Source organism: Mirounga leonina, unplaced genomic scaffold (genome assembly GCF_011800145.1).
Source record: "Mirounga leonina isolate KUSES-001 unplaced genomic scaffold, KU_Mleo_1.0 Mir_357, whole genome shotgun sequence".
NCBI classification, from domain to species: Eukaryota; Metazoa; Chordata; class Mammalia; order Carnivora; family Phocidae; genus Mirounga; species Mirounga leonina.
In genome coordinates, this window is record NW_023270702.1 from 12,949,628 (window position 1) to 12,975,602 (window position 25,975).

The 25,975-nt window shown below is 39.1% G+C and overlaps 1 protein-coding gene across 2 annotated transcripts in view; it reads left to right on the forward strand.

Annotated features, from left to right (window-relative positions):
- The window catches only part of UGT8 (UDP glycosyltransferase 8), a 124,820-nt gene that overhangs the window by 53,995 nt on the left and 44,850 nt on the right, over window positions 1-25,975 (forward strand). For both annotated transcript variants that reach the window (XM_035030326.1, XM_035030327.1), the window contains one exon: window positions 17,850-18,673. In XM_035030326.1, the coding sequence (XP_034886217.1) occupies window positions 17,850-18,673 (824 nt within the window). The remainder of the gene's footprint in view (window positions 1-17,849; window positions 18,674-25,975) is intronic.

Sequence of the window (25,975 nt, forward strand, 5' to 3'; positions counted from 1 at the left end):
AGCCCGTGTCCATTCACCGGAGACGCTGGGAAGTGGCTTCAGCCTTCCTGGCGGTGAGCCAAACTAGAGGATCCCATTACTAGAAAAGACGAAAAAAATATATGCCATTGCTGTCTCTCGTATACCTACAGTGGCATCCAACAAAGTCCAGCTTCTTGTCCATTCTTTTGTTATTTAATATACAAGCTTTTTTTTTTTTTTTTGGTCATTTACACATTGAATGTGTAAGAAGTTCATAAATAGATGCAAAAAGGTCCCTAGACTTAAGGAAAAGCTGAAATGGAATCTGTACTTTGCTACTTTCTTCCTCTAACTGCAATACCCATTACCTTAGAAATTGTCTCTATAATTGAGATGTGTAACTAACTTCAGTGCCTCAGGCAAAAGCTTTTGATTTAGAATTTTGTTTAGAAGTAAGGCAATTGATAAAATTGCATTTCATTCATTTAAGATTAAAGAAAACGATGGTAATGCCTGTGGTCCAGCTGCATATCCAGGTTCAAAATCACAAGTGCAGTCAATTCAGTCAGCAAATATTTATTGAGTACTTACTACATGGTTAGCAAAGGGAATAAAATAGTTACCTACTTTTACTAAAATCTCCAACCTTTTGGAGCTTAAATTATGCTAGAGGATACAGAAATTAGGTTTTGTTTTGTTTTGATTCGCTTTTTAAAATTGAAGTCAAGGGCGCCTGGGTGGCTCAGTTGGTTAAGCGACTGCCTTCGGCTCAGGTCGTGATCCTGGAGTCCCGGGATTGAGTCCCACATCGGGCTCCCTGCTCAGCACGGAGTCTGCTTCTCCCTCTGACCCTCCTCCCTCTCATGCTCTCTGTCTCTCATTCTCTCTCTTGCAAATAAATAAAATCTTAAAAAAAAAAATTGAAGTCAAATTAACATTCAGTGTCATATTAGTTTAGGTGTACCATAGTGATTGGACAATTCTACACATTACTCAGTGTTCACAATGTTATTGTTATTACAGTATTATTGACTGTATTCCCTGTGTTCTACATTTCAATTCCATGACTTAATTATTTATAACTGGAAGTTTGTACCTCTTAAACCTTTTTATCTATTTCATCCCCACCCCCTTCCCCTTTGGCCACCACCAGTTTGTTCTATTTAAAGTCTGTTTTTTGTTTGTTCATTTGTTTTGTTTTTTAGATTCCTTATATAAGTGAAATTATATGGTGTTTATCTTTCTCTGACTTGTTTCACTTAGCATAATACCCTCTAGGTCCATCCATGTTGTTGCAAATGGCAAGATCTCATTCCTTTCTATGGCTGAGTAATACACTAGGCATATACACCACATCTTCTTCATCCAGTCGCCTATTGATGGACACTTCGGTGGCTTCTATATCTTGGCTTTTGTAAATAATGCTGCAATAAACATAGGGGTGCATATATCTTTTCAAATTTGTGTCCATTTTCTCTGGATAAATACCCAGTAGTGGAATTATTGGATCCTATGACAATTCTATTTTTAATTTTTTGAGGAATTTCTGTACTGTTTCGCACAGTGCCTTGCACTGATTTACATTTCAGCAGGGCACAAGGTTCCCTTTTTTTCCACATCCTCCCCAACACTTGTTATCTTTTGTCTTTTTGATACTGGTCTTTCTGACTGGTGTGAGGGGATATCCCACTGTGGTTTTAATTTGCATTTCCTTGATGATTCCTGATGCTGAGCATCTTTTTGTGGGTCTGTTGGTCATCTTTATGTATTCTTTGGAAAAATGTCTATTCAGGTCCTTTGCCTGTTTTTTAATCAGATTTTTTTGGTGTTTTTGGTGTTGAGTTGTAGAAGTTTTTTGTATATTTTGGTTATTAACCCCTTATTGGATATATCATTTGCAAATATCTTCTCCAATTCCCTGGGTTGCCTTTTTATTTTGTTGATGGCTTCCTTTGCTGTGCAAAAGCTTTTCATTTTTGTGTAGTTCCAGTAGTTTACTTTTTGCTTTTGTTTCCCTTACCTGAGGAGACATATCTAGAAAAATGTTGCTAAGGCTGATTTCCAAGGGATTACTGTCCGTATTTTCTTTTAGGAGTTTTATGGTTTCAAGTCTCACATTTAGGTCTTTAATTCATTTTGAGTTTATTTTTGTGGATGGTGTAAGAAAGTGGTCCAATTTCATTCTTTTGCATGTGTCTGTAAGTTTTCCCAACACCACTTACTGAAAAGACTATCTTTTCCCCATTGTGTGTTCTTGCCTCATCTGTCACAGGTTAGACCATGTCGGTGTGGGTTTATTTCTGGACTCTCTATCCTGTTCTATTGATCTATGTGTCTGTTTTTGTGCTGGTACCATAGAGTTTGATTACTATGGCTTTGTAGTATATCTTGAAATCTGGATTGTGACACCTTCAACTTTGTTCTTCTTTCTAAGGATAGCTTTGGCTATTTGGGTCTGTTTTGGTTCCATACAAATTTTAGGATTATTTGTTCTAGTTCTGTGAGAAATGCTGTTGACATTTATTTAAAAGCACTAGTAAGGATTCCTAATTAGTCTTTACTTTGATGGATTGGTATTTGTTAATTTTTCATTTTACTGGATGGTATTTTCCTAGGCTTACTTATAAAAGATGCTTTGAAGAGAGATGAAATTATTCTAACAGTATTTCATGTAGTACCGAGGTTGACCTCTGGTGGTAGTTATGATTGATATATTTTTTCATGTTATTGCAGTCCTCATAATACTCAGTGCCAGGGAAACTTAAAAGTCCTGAGAATTTTAGCTGTCAGTTTACCAGACTACATAATCTGCTTTGAGGACTAAATCATTCACTTCGTTTTTCTAAATAGCTCAATTCACCACATACAGACATGATTTTAAATTTCCCAATAGCCTTTATTTTGTTTTTCCTTTAATGCAAAAACACACTTTGATCAATTCTTGTTTAAAATGATAGTCTATTTTTTTTTTTTTGAGTTTTTATTCAATACCAGTTAACATAGATGTAATATTAGTTTCAGGTGCACAATATAGTGATTCACCATTTCCACACATCACCTGGTACTAATTCACAAGTGCACTTCTTAATCCCCATCCCCTAGGTCTCCTCTCCCCCACCCACCCACCTCCCCTCCAGTAACCATCAGTTTGTTCTCTATAGTTAAGAGTCTGTTTCTTGGTTGGCCTTCTATCTTTCTCTTTTTTCCCCCTGCTTTGCTCCTGAATTGATGAGCTGCTGGGCTGGTAGACTGTCAAAACTTAAATTGTTTCCTGTAGTTTAGGTGTTTGCCATTTTTTTTTCCTATATAGTTCATCCTCATGTATGCTTTACAGCTCAGCATTATTCATGATTTAACCTCAAATAGTAAAAACCAGAGAAATGATTCTTTCATGTGGTAGCCAGTGGTGATTCTCTAGTTTTTGTTGTTGTTGTTTTTTGTTTTTTTAATAAGTAGATGGAAATAGCATTTTAAAGTAAGGTTGCTAGAGGCCTACAAAGGTAGGTGTTAAAATCTGGTATTTTAGACTCCTGTTTGAAGAAATGGGAAAAATAAGGGATTCATGAAGTCTATTTTTTTTTAATCTTTAAAAAATCTCAGTAGTATAGAGGTGCCTGGGTGGCAAAGTCGGTTAAGCATCCACGTCTGGCTCTGTGCTGAGCAGAGTCTACTTAAGTAAAGATTCCCTCTCCCTTTCCCTCTGCCCCTCCCCCCAGCTCTCTCTCTCTAAAATAAATAAATAAATCTTTTTAAAAAATCTCAGTAGTAAGAAGTTGTGGGGTGTGTATACACACACACACACACACACACAAACACACACACTGGAATATTATGCAGCCACCGAAAGGAGTGAAATCTTGCCATTTGCAACAACGTGGATGGAACTAGAGGGTATTATGCTAAGTGAAATAAGTTAGTCAGAGAAAGACGATTATCATATGATCTCACTGATATATGGAATTTGAGAAATAAGGCGGAGGATCATAGGGGAAGAGAGAAAAAAATGAAACAAGACGAAACCAGAGAGGGAGACAAACCATAAGAGACTCTTAATCTCAGGAAACAAACTGAGGGTTGCTGGAGTGGTGGGGGATGGGAGGGATGGGGTGGCTGGGTGATAGACACTGGGGAGGGTATGTGCTATGGTGAGTGCTGTGAATTGTGTAAGACTGTTGAATCACAGACCTGTACCCCTGAAACAAATAATACATTATATGTTAATAAAAAAAAAAGTGAGGTAAAAAAAAAAATCTCAGTAGTATATTGGGATGTTCTGTTGTCCATTTCAGCCGAAGTGAACCATTGAGGCTTAGGAGCAGGAACAATATAGCTAATTTATTTTTTTTCTGGTATTCTAAGGGTTTGGCTTTAGAGGGATCACTTTTGCAAATGAGTGTTTTGGATATGCAGCAGTCAAGTAAAGTGCTACCCTGATATCCTTGCTGAACTAATTTGCACTTCAATGTTGACTGGCTTCCCTTTGGTGAGAGGTGGGCACTGTGAGTAAAATTGGCCCTGTTTCTTGTCTTGCATGCAAGCAGAGAAATAATTTTTAACCTAAAGAAGAAAGGGTGGGCTGATAAGCAACGTGAAATTTGTTTAGAGTCTTGGAATTCTGGATTTTCTCCCATCTTGTGACGGTGGAGAACCGTCAAGTAGTAGTAGCATCTCAGAACCAAGAGAGAATTTGGAGGAGAAAGGGGAGCATTAGTGTCTAGTGTTGGAGAGGAGTCCAATGAGATAAGTGTGGGGGGAAAAGGGCATTTGTGTGAATATTATGAAGTATTTAGTGCCCTTAACAATGAGTGTTTGGGCAGAGTGGTGGTGGAGACAATGCCAGGCTGGAACCATTCGGGGAGTAAGTGGAAGCCAGCAAATACACATTGATATTTTAAGACATTTGACTCCAAGAGTGGGAGTGGGAGTAAAGTTCCAGCAAAAGGGGCATGGCAGTGGAATGAGTGTGTTATAAATATTATGTATTTTTGGTAGAAAACTTCAAAAACCTGGAAATACAAAAGTAGGAAGAGAAAACAAAATCCCTCATTTGGAAAATTCAAATTTACTGTCGATAAGTTTGTTTTCTACTTTGTGAGTCGGCATCATCATTTTATGTATGTATATGATATATATAATTTGGTTTCTTTTATGTTACGAGCATTTTCTCATGTTGAAAATGTTTAAAACATAGTTTTAATGGTTCTGTAATACTCCATTGTAAAATGTACCACGATGAGATTAATCCTGTATTGCTGGATTCCTAGTGGTTTCTGGCTGTTTGCTGTTACAAGCGAATGCAGGAACATCTTTGTGTGTACATGTTGGTATTTCTGATTTAGAGTAGTTACAGAAATGTAAAATGATAATGCCAGTTGTTTTCCAAAGCATTTGCACCAATTTACATTTTCACCACCTGCCTAAAACTACGTTACCATTAAAAATGATGTTGCTAATTTTATGAAAGAAAAGTCTAGTTTGTTTTGTTCAGTCATTCAGCAGCCTTAAGCTCCTTGCCTCTAACTGGGAGGTTGGGTTCAAACCGTGTGTATGGATGCAGCATGTCCGGGGAGCAGTGCTTTCTCTAGGGTGCTCAGAGGAGGAGCCAGCCTCCACCTCCTGCATCCCAGCAGTAGGAGGCTTTTACCCTGAGTGCTCAGTTCTGATCCCTCTTCAGGCAGCTCATCTCTGTATCTAGAGAACTGATGTGCGTTTGGGGAGTAAATGCAGCCACCTCTGCTTTGCTCCCATGGGAGTGAAGGGAAGATGTAATGTATGGGGAAAACTGCTCTAGCTCCTCTTTTTTCCTTGATTTCTTGCTCCACCCACTACTCTTGCTCCCCAGCTTGTCCACTTAAGCACACAGCTGTTCTGGAAGCAGTTTTCACCTCTGCTAACAGGATCCTCTTCTGTGTGTTCTGGGTCAGGACTTCCTCATACTTATTGTTCGTTTTCTAGAAACTTCTCAAAAATCCATTACACTGATGACTATAGCCCAGCCCACAACTCATTACCTTGTACCATTTCTCAGAGATAATTAGGTATTCCCTTTTATCTGCTTTCCTATCATTTCTGAAGAAACATTAGGAAGAAAGGAGTAGAAACGTTTGAGTTCAGTCAGTCATCTTGGACTGAAACGTCTGCCCCAGATGTTTTAAACATTCCAAAAAGATTTTATGATTATGTAGTCAAATCTAATAATATCTGCAGTAAAGATTTCTTTCTTTGCTTTATGCTCAGATTGTTTTTTTTTTCTCTTTCCAGAGATCATTTAAAGCTCAGCACTTTTATCGGCTGTATTTAAAAAAAAATAACACTTCTATCTGATTTAGTTGGGGGAAAGTCTAGGGTAAATAATTCAGTGATTTTATTTCTCAAATATAAAGCCAATTTTTAACACTCCATTTCAAGTAAGTTATTCCTTCCTCATCTACTTGTGCTCCCTTCATCTCATGTTATGTTCATATTTATTCAAGGAATTCTTAAAGGCTACCTACTCTGATCCATTTATTTGAAGTAGGATTCTTGGGCTAAATCCATAGTGTTTTAATTCTTTTTAAAAATATGCTTTAATATTTACCTTGCTGTCCCAAGACTTTACTGTTTCTTTTTTAAAAGTGTATTCTCTCTTCTTGCATATTCTAACAAGTGAACATGGGTATAATTTGGTCAAATTCCAAACCAAACAAAACGAAGTCTCTAGTGGGATTTCATGGGGAATTTATTCAGTCTATTTATAATATGGGAAGGATTGACTTTTATCAAATACCATCTTTCATTAAAATAACAGAGTATCTCTATACACTTAGTATTATTACTATGTGTATGTCTTTAGGGAAAGGCTTGTCATACTTAGTATAGCAAACAAATATGCTTTTTAGTTCATTTTAAAGGTACTTTATGTATTTTTTTGTTATTGTAAATGAGATACTTTGATCACATATTATTTAAAAACAGTACTTACTATTTTAAGAGAAGAGTAACACATGTCCATTATAGAAAATGTTAAATTAAAATCCCTTGTAACTTACACTATTATATGCATATTATAAGTAATATGCATTTCACTTAGTAATATGCATTTAAGTTTTTCCCTGTCTTTTAATGGTTTGATAGTTCATTTTCTTTTTAGCACAGAGTAATACTCCATTCCAGTTTATCTATCCCTTTACCTACTGGAGCACATCTTGGTTGCTTCCAAGTTTTGGCAGTTATGAAGAAAGCTGCTAGGCACATCCATGTACAGGTTTTTGTGTGCACATAAATTTCAGCGCTTTTGGGTAAATACCAAGGAGCACAACTGCTGGAGCATATGTTAAGAGTATATTTAGTTTTGTAAGAAACCACCAACCTGTCTTCCAAAGTGACTGTACCATTTTACATTCCCACCAGCAATGAATGAGAATTCCTGTTGCTCCGTATTCTCTCCAGCATTTGGCATCGTCAGTGTTCTGGATTTTGGCCATTCTGACGGGTGTGTAGTGGTATCTCATTGTAGTTTTAATTTGCATTTCCCTGATGACACATGATGTGGAGCATCTTCTCATATGCTCATTTGCCATCTGTATATTTTCCTTATGAGTTGCTTATTAAGGTCTTTGGCCCTTTTTAAAATCAGGTTGGTTACTTTCTTATTGTTGAATTTTAAGAGTTCTTTGTGTATTTTGGATAGCAGTCCTTTATCAGATGTGTCTTTTGCAAATATTTTCTCCCAGTCTGTGGCTTGTCTTCTCATTCTCTTGACATTATCTTTCTCAGAGCAGAAGTTTTTAATATTAATGAACTCCAGCTTATCAGTAGACACACTCTGATAAGTCTGGACTAGCAAGGATCTTACCATTTGTTGGTAGTTGTGTTAGTCATTCTGTTATCCACCACAGTGATGTTTATGAGATTAAAGTGCTATTGTAGTCCTTCATAATTAGTCTTGTATTTGAACAACAGAATAACACACTTGTACAAATGATGCTCCTTGGGGGGCAGTGGAGCAAGATGGCAGAGGAGTAGGAGACCTGGATTTCGTCTGGTCCCAGGAATTCAGCTGGATAGGGATCAAACCATTCTGAACACCTACAAACTCAACAGGAGATCGAAGAAAAGAATAGCAACAGCTCTCTGAACAGAAAAGCGACCACTTTCCGGAAGGTAGGACGTGCGGAGAAGTGAATCCGAGGTGATATTCGGGAGGACAGACGGTGGGGGTGGGGGCCTCCGTCCACCACTTCTGGCAAGTGATAGAGCCTCTGAGCACAAAATCGGAACTTTTAGAAGTCTGTTCTGCTGAGGGACGTCGCTCCAGTGGCTAAGTGGGGGGTGGAACCCTCGTGGGACAGTGTGGTCTCAGGACCCTCGGGGTCACAGAAAGTCCAGGGATGCCTGAGTGCGGCAGAGCTCCCAGGTATTGGAGCAGGGAAGCCGGCTGCAGAGACAGAGCCGAGGAGCGGGCTCTCAGCTCGGGGTGGCCATAAACCGTGATCCGCGGCACAGTCGGCCCACTGCTCCTCCAGCAGGGACCCAACAAGCAGCAGATCCGGGGAGACTCCCGTTCCTCCTCTGGGAGGAGCGGCGCGGGAGCACACCGCAGGGATCTGCTAGGTTTGGAGACTCCACACCGAGTCGGGTGCCAGAGATAGAAATGCTCTGTCACAGGACGGGTGAGCACGGAGTGCGGCCAGAGACCGGGGAGATGGCAGTGACTGCTTTTCTCTGGGGGCTCGCTGAGGAGTGGGGCCCCGAGTTTTCGGCTCCTCCGGGGCAGAGACTGGGAGGCTGCCATTTTCACTCACCTCCTCCAAAGCTGTACGGAAAGCTTGCAGGGAACAAAAGCTCCCGAGAGCAAACCCGAGCAGATTACTTAGCCCGGACCGGGCAAGGGCAGGGCAATTCCGCCTCCGGCAAAGACATTTGGGAACCACGGCAACAGGCCCCTCCCCCAGAAGATCAGCGAGAACAGCCAGCCAAGACCAAGTTTACCGATCAATGAGAACGGCAGAACTCCAGCGCTAGGGGAATACTGCACACAGAATCCATGGCTTTTTTACCATGATTCTTTAGTCTTTCAAAGTTAATTTTTTTAATATTTTTTTTTTTTTTGAATTTTTCTTTTTCCCTTTTTCAACCAACATCTTATCAATCCCTTTTTTAAAAAACATTTTTATTTTTCATTTTTAGAGTCATATTCTATCCCTTCATAGTAGTTACCCTTATTTTTGGCATAATATATATATATATAAGTTGTTCTCTCTTTAAAATTTTGAGATAGTTTCTTCTAACAGATCAAAATATACCCTAAATCTCTAGTGTATGGTTTTGTTCTACTCTCCTGCCTGATCACATTCTCTCCCTTGTTTTTCCTTTTTTTTTTAAATCCTCTTCTTTCTTTTTTCAAACAACTTATCAATTCCTTTTATAAAATCTTTTATAATTTTCATCTTTACAGTCATATTCCATCCCTTCATCATATCAACCCTTATTTTTGTACATATATAAGTTTTCCTTTCTTTAAAATTTTGGGAGGCACTTTCATCTAACAGAACAAAATACACCCAAAATCTAGTGTGTGGCACTGATCTATGCACCAGCCTGATCATATTTGATCATATTCTGTTTTTTTTGTTTTGTTTGTTTTTATCTTTTTCTTTTTTCTTTCTTTCCCTTTCTTTTCCCCCGGCTACAGGTCTTTTCTGATTTGTTTAGAGTATATTTTCTGGGGACGTTGTTACCCTGTTAGCATTTTGTTCTCTCATTAATCTATTCTCCTCTGGACAAAATGACAAGATGAAAAAAAATCACCTCAACAAAAAGAACAAGAGGTAGTACCGACTGCCAGGGACCTACTCAATACAGATATTAGTACGATGTCAGATCTAGAGTTCAGAATCATGACTTTAAAGATACTAGCTGGGCTTGAAAAAAGCATGGAAGTTATTAGAGAAACCCTTTCTGGAGAAATAAAAGAACTAAAATCTAACCAAGTCAAAATGAAAAAGGCTATTAATGAAGTGCAATAAAAAATGGGGGCGCTAACTGCTAGGATAAATGAGACAGAAGAGAGAATCAGTGATATAGAAGACCAAATGATGGAAAATAAAGAAGCTGAGAAAAAGAGAGATAAACAACTACTGGATCACGAGGGCAGAATTCGAGAGATAAGCGATACCATAAGATGAAACAACATTAGAGTAATTGGGAACACAGAAGAAGAAGAAAGAGTGAGAGAGGCTGAAGGTGTATTGGAGCAAATTATAGCAGAGAACTTGCCTAATTTGGGGAAGGAAACGGGCATCAAAATCCAGGAAGCACAGAGAACCCTTCTCAAAATCAATAAAAATAGGTCAACACCCCAACATCTAATACTAAAACTTATGAGTCTCATAGACAAAGAGAAAATCCTGAAAGCAGCTCGGGAGAAGAGATATGTAACCTACAAGGGTAGAAACATTAGATTGGCAACAGACCTATCCACAGAGACCTGGCAGGCCAGAAAGGACTGGCATGATAAATTCAGAGCACTAAATAAGAAAAATATGCAGCCAAGAATACTACATCCAGCTAGGCTGTCATTGAAAATAGGAGAGATAAAAAGCTTCGAGGACAAACAAAAACTGAAGAAATTTGCAAACACGAAGCCAGCCCTACACGAAATATTGAAAGGGGTCCTCTAAGCAAAGAGAGAGCCTAAAGCAACATAGACCAGAAAGGAACACAGACAATATGCAGTAACAGTCATCTTATAGGCAATACAATGGCACTAAATTCCTATCTTTCAATAGTTACCCGGAATGTAAATGGGCTAAATGCCCCAAACAAAAGACACAGGCTATCAGATTGGATTAAAAAACAAGACCCATCGGTATGCTGTCTGCAAGAGACTCATTTTAGACCCAAAGACACCCCCAGATTGAAAATGAGGGGGTGGAAAACAATTTACCATGCTAATGGATACCAAAAGAAAGCTGGGGTGGCAATCCTTATATCAGACAAATTAGATTTTAAACCAAAGACTGTAATAAGAGATGAGGAAGGACACTATATCCTACTTAAAGGGTCTATCCAACAAGAAGATCTCACAATTGTAAATATCTATGCCCCTAACATGGGAGCAGCCAATTATATAAGCCAATTAATAACAAAGCAAAGAAACACATTAACAACAATAAAATAATAGTGGGGGACTTTAACACCCCCTTCACTTAAGTGATGATGATGGACATTAAAAGTGATGATGGACAGATCATCTAAGCAAAAGATCAACATGGAAATAAAGACTTTAAATGACACACTGGACCAAATGGACTTCACAGACATATTCAGAACATTCCATCCTAAAGCAACGGAATACACATTCTTCTTTAGTGCCCATGGAACATTCTCCAGAATTGATCACATCCTAGGTCATAAATCAGGTCTCAACCAGTACCAAAAGATTGGGATCATTCCCTGCCTATTTTCAGACCACAATGCTTTGAAACTAGAACTCAATCACAAGAGGAAAGTCAGAAAGAACTCAAATATATGGAGGCTAAAGAGCATCCTACTAAAGAATGAATGGGTCAACCAGGAAATTAAAAAAGAATTAAAAAAATTCATGGAAACCAATGAAAATGAAAACACAGCTGTTCAAAATCTTTGGGATGGAGGAAAGGCAGTCCTAAGAGGAAAGTATATAGCAATACAAGCCTTTCTCAAGAAACAAGAAAGGTCTCAAGTACACAACCTAACCCTACACCTAAAGGAGTTGGAGAAAGAACAGCAAATAAAGCCTAAACCCAGCAGGAGAAGAGAAATAATAAAGATCAGAGCAGAAATCAATGAAATAGAAACCAAAAGAACAGTAGAACAGATCAACAAAACTAGGAGCTGGTTCTTTGAAAGAATGAACAAGATTGATAAACCCCTGGCCAGACTTATCAAAAAGAAAAGAGAAATGACCCAAATCAACAAAATCATGAATGAAAGAGGAGACATCACAACCAACACCAAAGAAATACAAACAATTATAAGAACATATTATGAGCAACTCTATACCAGCAAATTAGATAACCTGGAAGAAATGGATGCATTCCTAGAGATGTATCAACTACCAAAACTGAACCAGGAAGAAATAGAAAACCTGAACAGACCTATAGCCACTAAGGAAATTGAAGGAGTCATCAAAAATGTCCCAACAAACAAAAGCCCAGGGCCAGATGGCTTCCCAGGGGAATTCTACCAAACATTTAAAGAAGAATTAATACCTATTCTTCTGAAACTGTTCCAAAAAAATAGAAATGGAAGGAAAACTTCCAAACTTGTTTTATGAGGCCACCATTACCTTGATCCCAAAACCAAAGACTCCATCAAAAAGGAGAATTACAGACCAATATCCTTGATGAACATGGATGCAAAAATTCTCATGAAAATACTAGCCAATAGGATCCAACAGTACATTAAAAGGATTATTCACCATGACCAAGTGGGATTTATCCCTGGGCTGCAAGATTGGTTCAACATCCGCAAATCAACCAACGTGATACAATACATTGACAAAAGAAAGAAAAGAATCATATGATCTTCTCAATAGATGCAGGAAAAGCATTTGACAAAGTACAGCATCCTTTCTTGGTCAAAACTCTTCAGAGTATAGGGATAAAGGGTACATACCTCAATATCATAAAAGCCATCTATGAAAAACCTACAGCGAATATCATTCTCAATGGGGAAAAACTGAGAACTCCCCCTAAGGTCAGGAAGGCAGCAGGGATGTCCACTATCACCACTGCTATTCAACATAGTATTAGAAGTCCTAGCCTCAGCAATCAGACAACCTTTAAAGAAATAAAAGGCATCCAGATTGCCAAAGAAGAAGTCAAACTTCTCACTCTTTGCAGATGATATGGTACTTTATGTGGAAAACCCCAAAGACTCCACCCTAAAACTGCTAGAACTCATACAGGAATTCAGTAAAGTGGCAGGATATAAAATCAATGCAGAGAAATCAGTGGCATTCCTATACACCAACAACAAGACAGAAGAAAGAGAAATTAAGGAGTCGATCCCATTTACAATTGCACCAAAACCGTAAGATACCTAGGAATAAATCTAACCAAAGAGGCAAAGGATCTGTACTCAGAAAACTGTAAAATACTCATGAAAGAAATTGAGGAAGACACAAAGAAATGGAAAAACGTTCCATGCTCATGGATTGGAAGAACAAATATTGTGAAGATGTCAGTGCTACCTAGAGTAATCTACACATTCAATGCAATCCCCATCAAAATACCATCCACTTTTTTCAAAGAAATGGAACAGATAATCTTAAAATTTGTATGGAACCAGAAAAGACCCCGAATAGCCAGAGGAATGTTGAAAAAGAAAAGCAAAGCTGGTGGCATCACAATTCTGGACTTCCTGTCATCATCAAGACAGTGTGGTACTGGCACAAAAACAGACACATTGATCAATGGAACAGAATAGAGAGCCCATAAATGGACCCTCAACTCTATAGTCAACTCATCTTTGACAAAGCAGGAAAGAATGTCCAATGGAAAAAAGACAGTCTCTTCAACAAATGGTGTTGGGAAAATTGGACAGCCACATGCAGAAGAATGAAACTGGACCATTTCCTTACACCACACACAAAAATAGACTCCAAATGGTTGAAAGACCTCAGTGTGAGACAGGAGTCCATCAAAATCCTAAACGAGAACACAGGCAACAACCTCTTCGACCTCAGCTGCTGCAACTTCTCCCTAGAAACATCACCAAAGGCAAGGGAAGCAAGGGCAAAAATGAACTATTGGGACTTCATCAAGATAAAAAGCCTTTGCACAGCAAAAGAAACAGTCAACAAAACCAAAAGACAACCGACAGAATGGGAGAAGATATTTGCAAATGACGTATCAGATAAAGGGCTAGTATCCAAAATCTATAAAGAACTTATCAAACTCAAGACCCAAAGAACAAATGATCCAATCAAGAAATGGGCAGAAGACATGAACAGACATTTCTGCAAAGAAGACATCCAAATGGCCAACAGACACATGAAAAAGTGCTCAACATCGCTCGGCATCAGGGAAATCCAAATCCAAACCTCAATGAGATACTACCTCACAACAGTCAGAATGGCTAAAATTAACATGTCAGGAAACGACAGATGTTGGCGCAGATGCGGAGAAAGGGTAACCTTCCTACACTGTTGGTGGGAATGCAAGCTGGTGCAGCCACTCTGGAAAACAGTATGGAGGTTCCTCAAAAAGTTGAAAATAGAGCTACCATATGATCCAGCAATTGCACTACTGGGTATTTACCCCAAAGATACAAATGTAGAGATCCGAAGGGGTACATGCACCCCGCTGTTTGTAGCAGCAATGTCCACAATAGCCAAACTGTGGGAAGAGCCAAGATGTCCATCAACAGATGAATGGATAAAGAAGAGGAGATATATATATACAGTGGAATATTATGCAGCCATCAAAAGGAATGAGATCTTGCCATTTGCAATGACGTGAATGGAACTGGAGGGTGTTATGCTGAGCAAAATAAGTCAATCAGAGAAAGACATGTATCATATGATCTCACTGATATGAGGAATTCTTAATCTCAGGAAACAAACTGAGGGTTGCTGGAGTGGTCGGGGGTTGGAGGCTGGGTGATAGACATTGGGGAGGGTATGTGTTATGGTGAACGCTGTGAATTGTGCAAGACTCTTGAATCAGAGATCTGTACCTCTGAAACAAATAATACATTATATGTTTAAAAAAAAAAGAAGAAAATAGCAGGAGGGGAAGAATGATTGGGGGAAATCGGAGGGGGAGACGAACCATGATAGACGATGGACTCTGAAAAAGAAACTGAGGGTTCTAGAGGGGAGGGGGTTGGGAGGATGGGTTAGCCTGGTGATGGGTATTAAAGAGGGCACGTTCTGCATGGAGCACTGGGTGTTATACGCAAACAATGAATCATGGAACACTACATCAAAAACTAATGATGTAATGTATGGTGATTAACATAACAATAAAACATTGAAAAAATAAAATTGTCAAGACATCGAAAAAAAAACAAATGATGCTTCTTTGTTGGTAATCAGTATTTTTTCATGAAGATCTAGTAAACATTATTTTTAGAAGTTATTTTGTCACACAGATATTGGTATGTTTGCATAGTTACTTTTGGAATCTATATATACAGAATGTATGCACTTTCTCTGACCTTATATTATTACTGTAACTACTGGTACTAAATTAACTTAGCCGCATGTTAAAATTTAAAATTCAGTTCCTCGGTCACACCAACTACAGTTCAGCTGCTCAATATTGGATAGTGGAGATATCGAACATTTTCATATTCACAGAAAGTTCTATTGCACAGTGCTCTTCTTGAACATAAGCAGTTGTGCATTAAAAAAACAACCATTTTGGGCGCCTGGGTGGCTCAGTTGGTTGAGCGACTGCCTTCGGCTCAGGTCATGATCCCAGGGTCCTGGGATCGAGTCCCACATTGGGCTCCCTGCTCTGCGGGGAGCCTGCTTCTCCCTCTCCCACTCCCCCTGCTTGTGTTCCCTCTCTCGCTGTGTATCTCTCTCTCAAAATAAATAAATAAAATCTTAAAAAAAAAAAAACAAACCAACCATTTTTTGTGATTTTTTTTTTTTACTTCGTAGTAACTACTGAAATAAAATACTAAAATAAAAAACGAAGAATAGAATAAAAAACTCAGTGAAAGGATTTGTTTCCCGACTATTGGTTTTGTGTCTTAGTTACTTATGATAGATAAAGCAGTGGTTTTAACTGTAGCTGAATGGACTGTGCATTCAGTGCTCAGCCAGATGCAAAACACAGTGGGCGGAGCAGTTCCTGCAACTGGTCCATCAACCGGTCTGTCTTTGTGGGCATGCAAACAGTGACAGGTAGTAGTAATCACAGCAGCAGACTCTAGCTTCTGCAATAACTGTATTTGCATAAATCTCATCCCTAGAATTAAGAACAGGTCTACTGAGAATCCCTAATTTTTAAGTCCTTGGAATTGGAAGGCTGCACCAGAGAGACACAATAGAGAGATAGTACAGTAGAATAAAGGCCTGGAAAATTTCCTCCAAGATTGGCTATTTAATTTTTTTCTTTGTTGACCTTGTAATTATAGAATAAACTTACTTGATTGCTATAGAAATAGTGTTTTCTCCAAATTTATTTTTTTAAAGCCCTCATTTAATTCAAACAACATTTAACATAGGCTATACATGCTTATAATGTGCTTTACTTCTGTTTATTCTTAATGGTATAGTGTCAGCTCATCTAGAAAAGTTTGAATATTTCCTTGGATTGAGACAGGGAAAAGGCATCTGGAAATATAACGCATTTCATAGTTTAATCTTGATAATGGAAGAATCTATCATTTGCCTGCTGTTGATTTCTTTTTTGTTTTTTTAGGTTGCTTGCAGTAGTTGAATGTGGAGAAGGTGTAGTTGCTAAAACTGCGTTTAGATGGTGGGAATTCGTACGAGTAGGGTGGCTAATATGTGATAATGAGTAAAAATGGGTATTGATTCGGTAATGTGCATATAAACCTATTTTAAGTTGTTCCTTCAGGTAAAAAGATCCAGTTTGCATGAGTAGTTATTGTTTAGATGTTTTCGCTACTTGGAGGCTAATTTAGAATCTAAGTAAAAACTATACTGAGTAGGGTAGGGGGAGTTGGCACATTATATAGCCCCCACAGGTAGGGCACGTATTTCTTTTCTTTTTATTTATTTATTTATTTATTTATTTATTTATTTATTTATTTATTTATTCATTCATTCATGAAAGTCAGAGAGAGAGAGAGAGGCAGAGGCAGAGGGAGAAGCAGGCTCCCTGCCTAGCAGGGAGCCCGATGCAGGACTTGATCCCAGAACCCTGGGATCATGACCTGAGCTGAAGGCAGACGCTTAACCATCTGAGCCACCCAGGCACCCCAGGGCACGTCTTTCTAAAAAGTGACAGAGGACAACTCTTAACTGTTGTACCTAATCTCCTACCATGAAAGGATAGGAGAAGTGATAGGTGTCACGTGTACAGCCTTCATCTAACTTGCCCTTTGCACCTGAGTTACAGATACAACACAAAGGAAGTGTGGTCTGGGATATAGTCATTCATCATCACTTCTTCCATAAGCATTTACAAAGATCCGGTTAACTCTCTCGAATTTTTCTATTAAAAGTTTCTCATGTAATGCCCTGAAATGAATTGGCAAATTGATAGAGATTACATAAATAGAGACTGCCAGGGTATATAAGGGTATTTAGGTAAAGGGGAAATTCACATTAAAGGTAATTTTTCCTGTAGAAAAATGTCTTTTCTATAGAACCGTTACCTGAAAGGATTATCTTTTATTTTTTAAAATGTAACCTTTCTTTGGTATGCTTTGGTCTTAATTGGAAATGTAACTGCTGTGATAAAATGATTTAAAAGGAGATATACATGCTAATGCACCCAGAAATAAAAAATCTTGGCTCTTCTTCCTGGGATTAACGTTGATGTTCAATTAAAAGATAAACATGTTTCATAGATACCTCATAGCGATTATGCAAAGAAGAGAGATCTTTGGACATTCCATGTTACAGAAGTTTTATTTCAGATTTTCAAGAATCTAGTTCTCAAAAAAAAAAAAATCTAGTTCTTTATTATTGATGCAGTGTGTGCTCTGAAATGGACACCTTTTAAATATATTTCAGTTTCTGTCCACTTTGCTGTCATGTCAGTTCGATACTCTAAACAATTTAGTCTTTCAAAAATAGGTAATTAGAACAAATATCAGGATATTTTTACACCGACTAAGTATTGGATCATGAGCTACTTGGAAAAAAAGCCTCTGTGATTGTTTTGAATGCTAAGGATTGTACTTTGTTTTAAGTAGTTTTCTGGTTCTCGTTTCAGCTATGAAGTCTTACACTCCGTATTTCATGCTCCTGTGGAGTGCTGTTGGGATGGCGAAGGCTGCCAAAATCATCATCGTGCCGCCAATTATGTTCGAAAGCCATATGTACATTTTCAAGACACTAGCCTCAGCCTTGCACGAGAGAGGCCACCGCACAGTGTTTCTTCTCTCCGAAGGCAGAGACATCGCGCCATCTAATCATTACAGCCTCCAGCGCTACCCAGGGATTTTTAACAGTACCACCTCGGATGCTTTCCTGCAGTCCAAAATGCGGAATATTTTCTCTGGGAGATTGACAGCCATCGAACTGTTTGACATACTGGATCACTATACCAAGAACTGTGATATGATGGTTGGCAACCGTGCCTTGATTCAGGGTTTGAAGAAGGAAAAGTTTGACCTGCTGCTGGTGGACCCTAATGACATGTGTGGATTTGTGATAGCCCATCTTTTAGGGGTTAAATATGCTGTATTTTCAACTGGCCTCTGGTATCCTGCGGAAGTGGGCGCTCCTGCCCCATTAGCTTACGTCCCAGAGTTTAACTCACTCCTCACAGACCACATGAACCTGCTGCAAAGGATGAAAAATACCGGCGTTTACCTCATTTCCAGATTAGGGGTCAGCTTTCTGGTTCTTCCCAAGTATGAAAGGATAATGCAGAAGTACAACCTGCTGCCAGAGAAGTCCATGTACGACTTGGTCCACGGGTCCAGTCTGTGGATGCTGTGTACAGATGTGGCACTGGAGTTTCCGAGACCCACTCTGCCTAATGTTGTGTACGTAGGAGGAATCCTCACCAAACCGGCCAGCCCGCTACCAGAAGTAAGGTTTGCTGAACTCCTTGGTAATCTTTTCTAAATATGAAGGTCAATTTATCAGCTTTGATTTTTGGAAGAGATGGGATTGGTTATTGTTGGCTAACAAGTGCTGCTCTTAAAAGGTAGAGCCTACTCTGAGGTCCCTTCCCTTGAGGATGCTCCGTTCCCTTGGAGCACGTTCCGGCTTTGATGGAGCATTTCTACGATGCTGAGAGGCCATTCTGCCGTATGGTCAATGGACGGGCTGGGAAATAGACTTTTGATTAAGTAATAACTGTAGTATGGGAGGAGAGTGTAGTTAGCTTGCTTTAATGAGCGTAAGTGGTTTTGCTTTTTTTTTTTTTTTTTTAAAGATTTTATTTATTTATTTGAGAGAGAGAGAATGAGAGAGAGCACATGAGACAGGGGAGGGTCAGAGGGAGAAGCAGACTCCCTGCTGAGCAGGGAGCCTGATGTGGGACTCGATCCCGGGACTCCGGGATCATGACCTGAGCCGAAGGCAGTCGCTTAACCAACTGAGCCACCCAGGCGCCCGACATTATCATATTTCAATATGATGACAGTCACTCAAAGGAAGGGGCTTGTGTGTGTGTGTGTATAAAAGTTTTTTTCTTTTTAAAGATTTTATTTATTTATTTGAGAGAGAGAATGAGAGAGAGAGAGCATGAGAGGGAGGAGGGTCAGAGGGAGAAGCAGACTCCCTGCTGAGCAGGGAGCCCGATGCGGGACTCGATCCCGGGACTCCAGGATCATGACCTGAGCCGGAGGCAGCCGCCTAACCAACTAAGCCACCCAGGCGCCCTTTCCTTTTTATTTCTTAAAGTTGCTCTTATTTTAAGAGCCTACAGGGATTTTTTTTTTTTTTAGATTTTATTTATTTATTTGAGAGAGAGAGAATGAGAGAGAGAGAACACCTGAGAGGGGATAGGGTCAGAGGACGAAGCAGACTCCCTGCTGAGCAGGGAGCCCGATGCGGGACTCGATCCAGGAACCCCAGGATCATGACCCGAGCCGAAGGCAGTCGCTTAACCAACTGAGCCACCCAGGCGCCCAGTGGTTTTGCTTTTAATGAAACACAGAGCTCGCTCTATTTTCTCCCAGATAGCACAATCACCGACCGGTCTCCATGTCTAGATCAGGTTCAGTCAAGTCAAATAAACCGAAACCATGTGAAGAGAGGTTCTTCTTTCAGCAGTCATAGCCACTAGAAAGCTTATGTCCAACAATGAAAATGAGGTAGTCACTTCTATCAAACTCGGGAGCCAACTAATTTTTAGTAAGCAACTGTAACTGTTTTAAAGAAATCCTGCCCCATTGCGATTTCATTTCAAAGATGGAATTGATTGCACTTGAACAAAACCCTGTCTCCTAAGTCAAACCTCAGTTCTTTTTCTGATTGAGCTGTCAGTGAATCCCTTGTGTTCTCTTCTCCATCCTAGTTTGTTTTGTGTTTGGCAACTCAAACTCACAGGAGCCAAACTTGATATCTGTCGTCGTAGGGTTTTCTTATCTCAGGCTGGCTCTCTGGGTTTACTCTCAACATCTGATGGCATTTACCTGGAAGCAACAAGTTGTTCTATGATTTTGCTCTTTATTGAAACTCTTTCTACTTTTGAAAATCTGAAAAGACACACAACAACTCTGCTAAATCTCTGGTCACTACATATCAAAAAATTTGCCAGAGCCTTGTTGAAGAGCAAATCCAGATTTTTTTCGTTTAGGCATCTGATAAGGACAATCACTGGGCAGAATTTTCTCATGGAGAAATAATGTGATTGGAAGATGTAGTCTGTAGGTTTTTCTAATCCTTTGGAAGTACTTTCAATAAATAATACCTTGATATATTTCACATAAGATGAAGAAATAGAGCTTGCCAGATTTGCGGCCCACACCACCCGAGCATTTCATACCTCTGATGCCAGCGGAGGCTGAGGGCATAGCTCTCTCTGATGTCAAGTGTAAAGGATAGGAACTAATCTCAGCCTTTCTCAGCCATTCCTGAATTTAGCCAAGCCATTTCAAATCCTTAAATATTCTCTGCCAGAGTCACCGTGTGTTGTATTAACTCCCTTTCCTAAAGGTAGGGAAAATCAGATTGAGAAGGAGCTTCTAAAAGACTCATTGATAAGCAAGTCTGTCTTTACTCTGAGTCATTCAGAATGTTACACAGATCAGCCCCGTTCCTCCAGGTCTTCATTTTTTCCCAACCAGAACCCTGCCCTTCTGCCTTGCTCCTTTTGTTTCTGTTTGGGGGCTGTCTCCCTTCTTTAGCCACCGGATTGAAGAAGGAATGGATGATAAAAGGAATGTTCTGATGAATCTTCAGTCCCTGTACATTTGTCTTGAGTTGCAGCAACTTAATACATAGCATAATAATACACAGAATAATATTTTATATATTAATACACAGAATAATATTTTTTATATATATTTTTCTATCCTCTACCCTTCATTAAGATACATAGCATGTGAGAATGCTTCTTTTTTCCCTATAACCCATGCTTATCTTTTCCCCCATGGGTCCCTCTGCCTGTTAGTTTCACTATTTTATTTTACTTTTAAAGCATCTTTTGAGTGGTTTTGGAACCTTATGTAAGATTATTACCCAAAATGTTTTCTGATTTGCATAATTTCTAGTTTTTTTTTTTTTTTAAGATTTTATTTATTTATTTGAGAGGGAGAGAATGAGAGATAGAGGGGAGAGGAGGGTCAGAGGGAGAAGCAGGCTTCCTGCTGAGCAGGGAGCCCAATGCAGGACTCGATCCCGGGACTCCAGGATCATGACCTGAGCCAAAGGCAGTCAGTCGCTTAACCAGCTGAGCCACCCAGGCGCCCCATGCATAATTTCTAGTTTGATACTGGCTTAACTTACCTTGTGGGCTTCCCTGTTCTTTTTTCCCTCTTTTGGCTTTTTGTAATAATTCTTTTGAAAATGTGCTTTTTATTTACAATGACCACTTTGGCTGTGCTGGTGAGATCACACACACACAGATACATACAAATATGGCATGTGCACATGTTTTATATGTAGACCTAGATAAGTCTGTTCTTTGAAAATATCTTAGGCCATAAGTGTGAAGGGCCATTTTCTTTCAGTATGCCATTTACTAAGTTTTTCACCAGGGAGTATTTTGAAGGATGAGGTGTCTTACCCTTTCAGATATTTCTTACTCTGGTGAGGCTTTATATGCTTAGGAACACATGTGTTCCTACTGGGATTTCTCTAGTAGATTTGTCTGATACGATAAACTGTACCTCAGGGTTCTACAAGTTAGTTTCTCAAATGCCTGTATTATTTACAGGTCATGGTTGTGACACTAAAATAATAGGGCCTAGCAAGTGACCGTTTAGAACACATGATTCACTAATAACAGCTTAATTGTTAACTGCCTTGGTATCTTACACTGGAAATGGATTAGGTTTTCCAGATGTCTGGAAATGATTTGGCAGTGGGATTTCATTTCAAAACCTGGGATGAAAGGGTACAGAAAATTTCTAAAAGACACTTTTTAGGAGCTTTCATAATGTTTGAGCTCAGAGAAACTCAGAGAGCATCTAGTTCAGTTCTATTAATTTAGTTTATCCCACCCCCCACCTCAAAATACAGAGAATAGGCCATTCATTTGTCACTTAGGAGATTCAGAGAGTTTGGATGTCTCATCCAAGGCCATTAAGCTAGTTTGTGGCATAGCCAAGTAAAATGTGGATTATTTTGCTGTGATTGGATATTTTGTCAAGATGCCCACATCTCTTGTTACTCATATCACTCATTTACACATTTATAGTGTATACAAAACTTCAGAGACAAATATTTCTCAGTTCTTTCTTTGATATCTCAAGGATTATGAGGATTTAAGGTGAGAGTCAAATTTTAAATCATGCATACTCTTACTTATGCTTTAGAAATTTAGTAATAGCAATCAGCCAGAATCCAAATGCTTTTGATTACAAAGTATTTGTCTTGGCATAAAGTGAAGCAGTTGTGTGCCTTAGTAATACAATCATTTTAAAATGCATGTTAGCAATGTGCCTACCTTATCATACTGTTTACTACCTGACTGCCTAGAGTGTGAGTCCTTAAAATGTGTCAATGAAGGAGAAGAGGTCTGGATTGGATCACATCTGCTCTATTATTGAAGGGCGGCAGAGAACGTGAATATACATTTCTTTAAAAAAGAACTTTTGCCTCTGCCAGGAAGGAGGTCTGTAAACAGGTCCCTATTTGACTAGGTCCTTTAAGTATTAAATGTGAATGAAATAATATCTAACAGAGAGCCATTCTAGCTTTTAGCAGTTTTATTGGGGAGGAGGGGAATAATAGTACAACCAAAGAAGAGTACATTTACTTAAGGAGTCTATTCATTTTTAAAATTAACGTATTGCAGGTGATAATTTTTAAATGATTTCTCATTGACTGAAATGACCTGACCCTGCCAGGCAGCTGATCTCTCCCACTTTTCTGCTTCTACAGCCCCGAATTATTTTTGCACTTAATAGATTGTACTTTAACTATTGGTTTTTCACATGGCTCTCTCCCTAACTAGAGTGTGGATGCCTCAAAGGGTGGATCCTCTACTTAGTCATCTTTGTACCCTGAGTATCTGGAGAATGGTAGGAATTCAATGAGTGTTTAAGATTAAATGAACTGCATCAAATAGAAATAGTTGCCAAAAAAAAAAAAAAATAGGTTTCAGCTAGTACAACAGTGTTAATATTATGGCCATTATCTGCTTATTTTTTTTTAATGACTTAATGTGTGGTTTTATTTCATATTACACAAATATTAATCAAGCAGCCAGTAGTCAGATGCCAAGCATTCTAAGACAAATTCTCTTGAAGATAGTTTCTCAGATCTTTAGTGTATCTAAGACTTGACTGCACAGTTTGTAAACAAATGCAGATTTTCAGGCTAAACTCCAGATTTTAGTTTAGTAGGATTGAGATGGAATCTAGAAATCTGCAAATTACTGGCCAACTCAGTGATCCTGACAGGAGACAAAGAGATCACTATGGAGTTAGGCATACCCTTATTTCTTATTTGAACTGGATAAATGGATAATGGGTACAACAGAATGAACATAATTAGACAATCCAAGTAGAGGCAAGAACAAGCCAAGGTGCTTTAGCCTACCTTAAGAGGTTCAGATTATTTTAAATTTATGTCCACATACCATCCCAGCCACTAAGCAACCCAGCATTCCAGGCTAAGTTATACATAATGTTACTGATATTGACAAAAGATCATCATACGTTACTCAGTTGGTGAACTGAATGGTCTCTACTGTGTCCCCAGTATGCACACGACCAGGGTTAGTAGCGTAAATCAGTTCAGCTGTTGCTGTCATGAAAAATGTTCTGGGATGATGAGGTACTCATTTGGTATACTTCAGGGGTGCTTTATTGCCAGGCTAGGAGTATAAAGGGCAACTATATTTCACCAGTTGTGGGGACATTTTTAATTTAGGGAAACAGTCCTGGGGAAAGATACAGATAAGAGATCAACAGAGATAAGAAAAAGCATGAGGCCAAGGACAGGGTCTTGCAATACTCACTGTTTGTCCTTTTGTTATTGCCAGAACTCCCTCACAGAGAAGGGTTTTAGGGAGAATGAGACATTGAGCAACAGATTCATTAGATTAACTACTTGTGAGCTGATCAGGTTATGAGAAGAATAACTCTGAGGAGCAAAACAATGGCTTTCTATTTTCAGTTTTTATTGATTCGCCTGGAAGCCATTGCTTACTATTACATATGGTAATGGAAAGCGGACTTCCCCAATCATGAGTGAAGTGTCGAGGCTGAGAAATGGGACCAGAGTCGCTGGGGCTAATAGACTTGATCCAGGATTATAGCAGATGTGGAAAATTAAGGCCATTTTAATACTGTGTAACCTATAAATTATGTTATCATGAAATATAAAGCTAGAGATGGGATTATAACCATTGTACCATGTTGATCAAAATGTCTGCTTTTAAATAAGTGTCATTTAATCAAAATATATATCCTTCATAGCTGGTTCCTTATTTTGAATACCAATCACTCACAAAGAACTTTGTAAAATGTCTTCTTCTACATAGTACTTCTGTGCTGTTGGTAGCTATGTGGGGATCAGAAAATTGATAACTCTAATGTTTGGAAGAGACTAATGATTTCATTCCAATTACTAATTCTGAGCTTAAATAGTTACTACAACATGGTAGCTGGGCAGAAATGATAGATTCGCTATGGGAACTCATTCACGTAAAATGTTGTTGCAGATATTTCTTGCAAAAGTTTTATAGTTTGATCATATATTTTGTCTTTATTTTGTGGTGAGAAACCAGATCACCTTGCTAAATGAATCTGTCCAGGAAGTAAATTGGGCCCTGTTAAAACCATCAATAACTTACTGTTCACCTCACTGATAGGATAATTTTCTGAGCAGCTCTGTAGTTTTAAAAAGCTTATCAGTTGCTTCTGGAAGCATTTTGGGTTTACAGAGATTCCCTGATATGATAGGAGACCCAAATATAATTGGAGTTGCAGAGTCTGATACGATTTTTAAACACTCTCCTCCCTCTGCTATTACGTATTTAAGCTTTAGGATGCCCTACAGAACTGTTCGTTTAGATATTAATTCAAACACTGGCCATGTCAGGGGAAATATTTTTAACCGATCATCTTTACGAATTATAATTTTCGTCATTAACTGCTGCTGGTACTAGGTTTTTGGTACGATATTTATCACAAATGCTCTCATTCTAAACCAAACAGTTTTATTTTTGAAATTAAAATCTCTACTGTCAGTTGAGTTTGCCAGACCGACTCCTGAGTGCAGATTTTGATGGAGAGCCTGGAGCTTCTGAAGTCAGTGTCACTGGAGACAAACTACCTAATTCATAGTTTTGTTTATGGAATTTTTTTATACCAACTTTCCAGGAGCTCGTGGCAGAAGTAGTGAAGTGGGAAAACATGGGCTTTTTCAGCCAAATGGTCTTGACTTTTAATCTTGGCCTTAATAGGACTCTTGGATGAGGGCGTCGGCCGCGTCGGCCTCACTTAAGTGAGGATGGCAGTGCTTACCTCGGAGGGGCTGGTAGAGGAGAGCCATGGCAATAGCCGGTGGGGGCAGTTCTTGCCTTTATTATTGTTTTAGTAACTCTTGTCATTTAAGATGAGCTCTAGGGGCACCTGCGTGGCTCAGTCATTAAGCGTCTGCCTTCGGCTCGGGTCATGATCCCAGGGTCCTGGGATCGAGCCCTGCATCGGGCTCCCTGCTCCGCGGGAAGCCTGCTTCTCCCGCTCCAGTTTCACCTGCTTGTGTTCC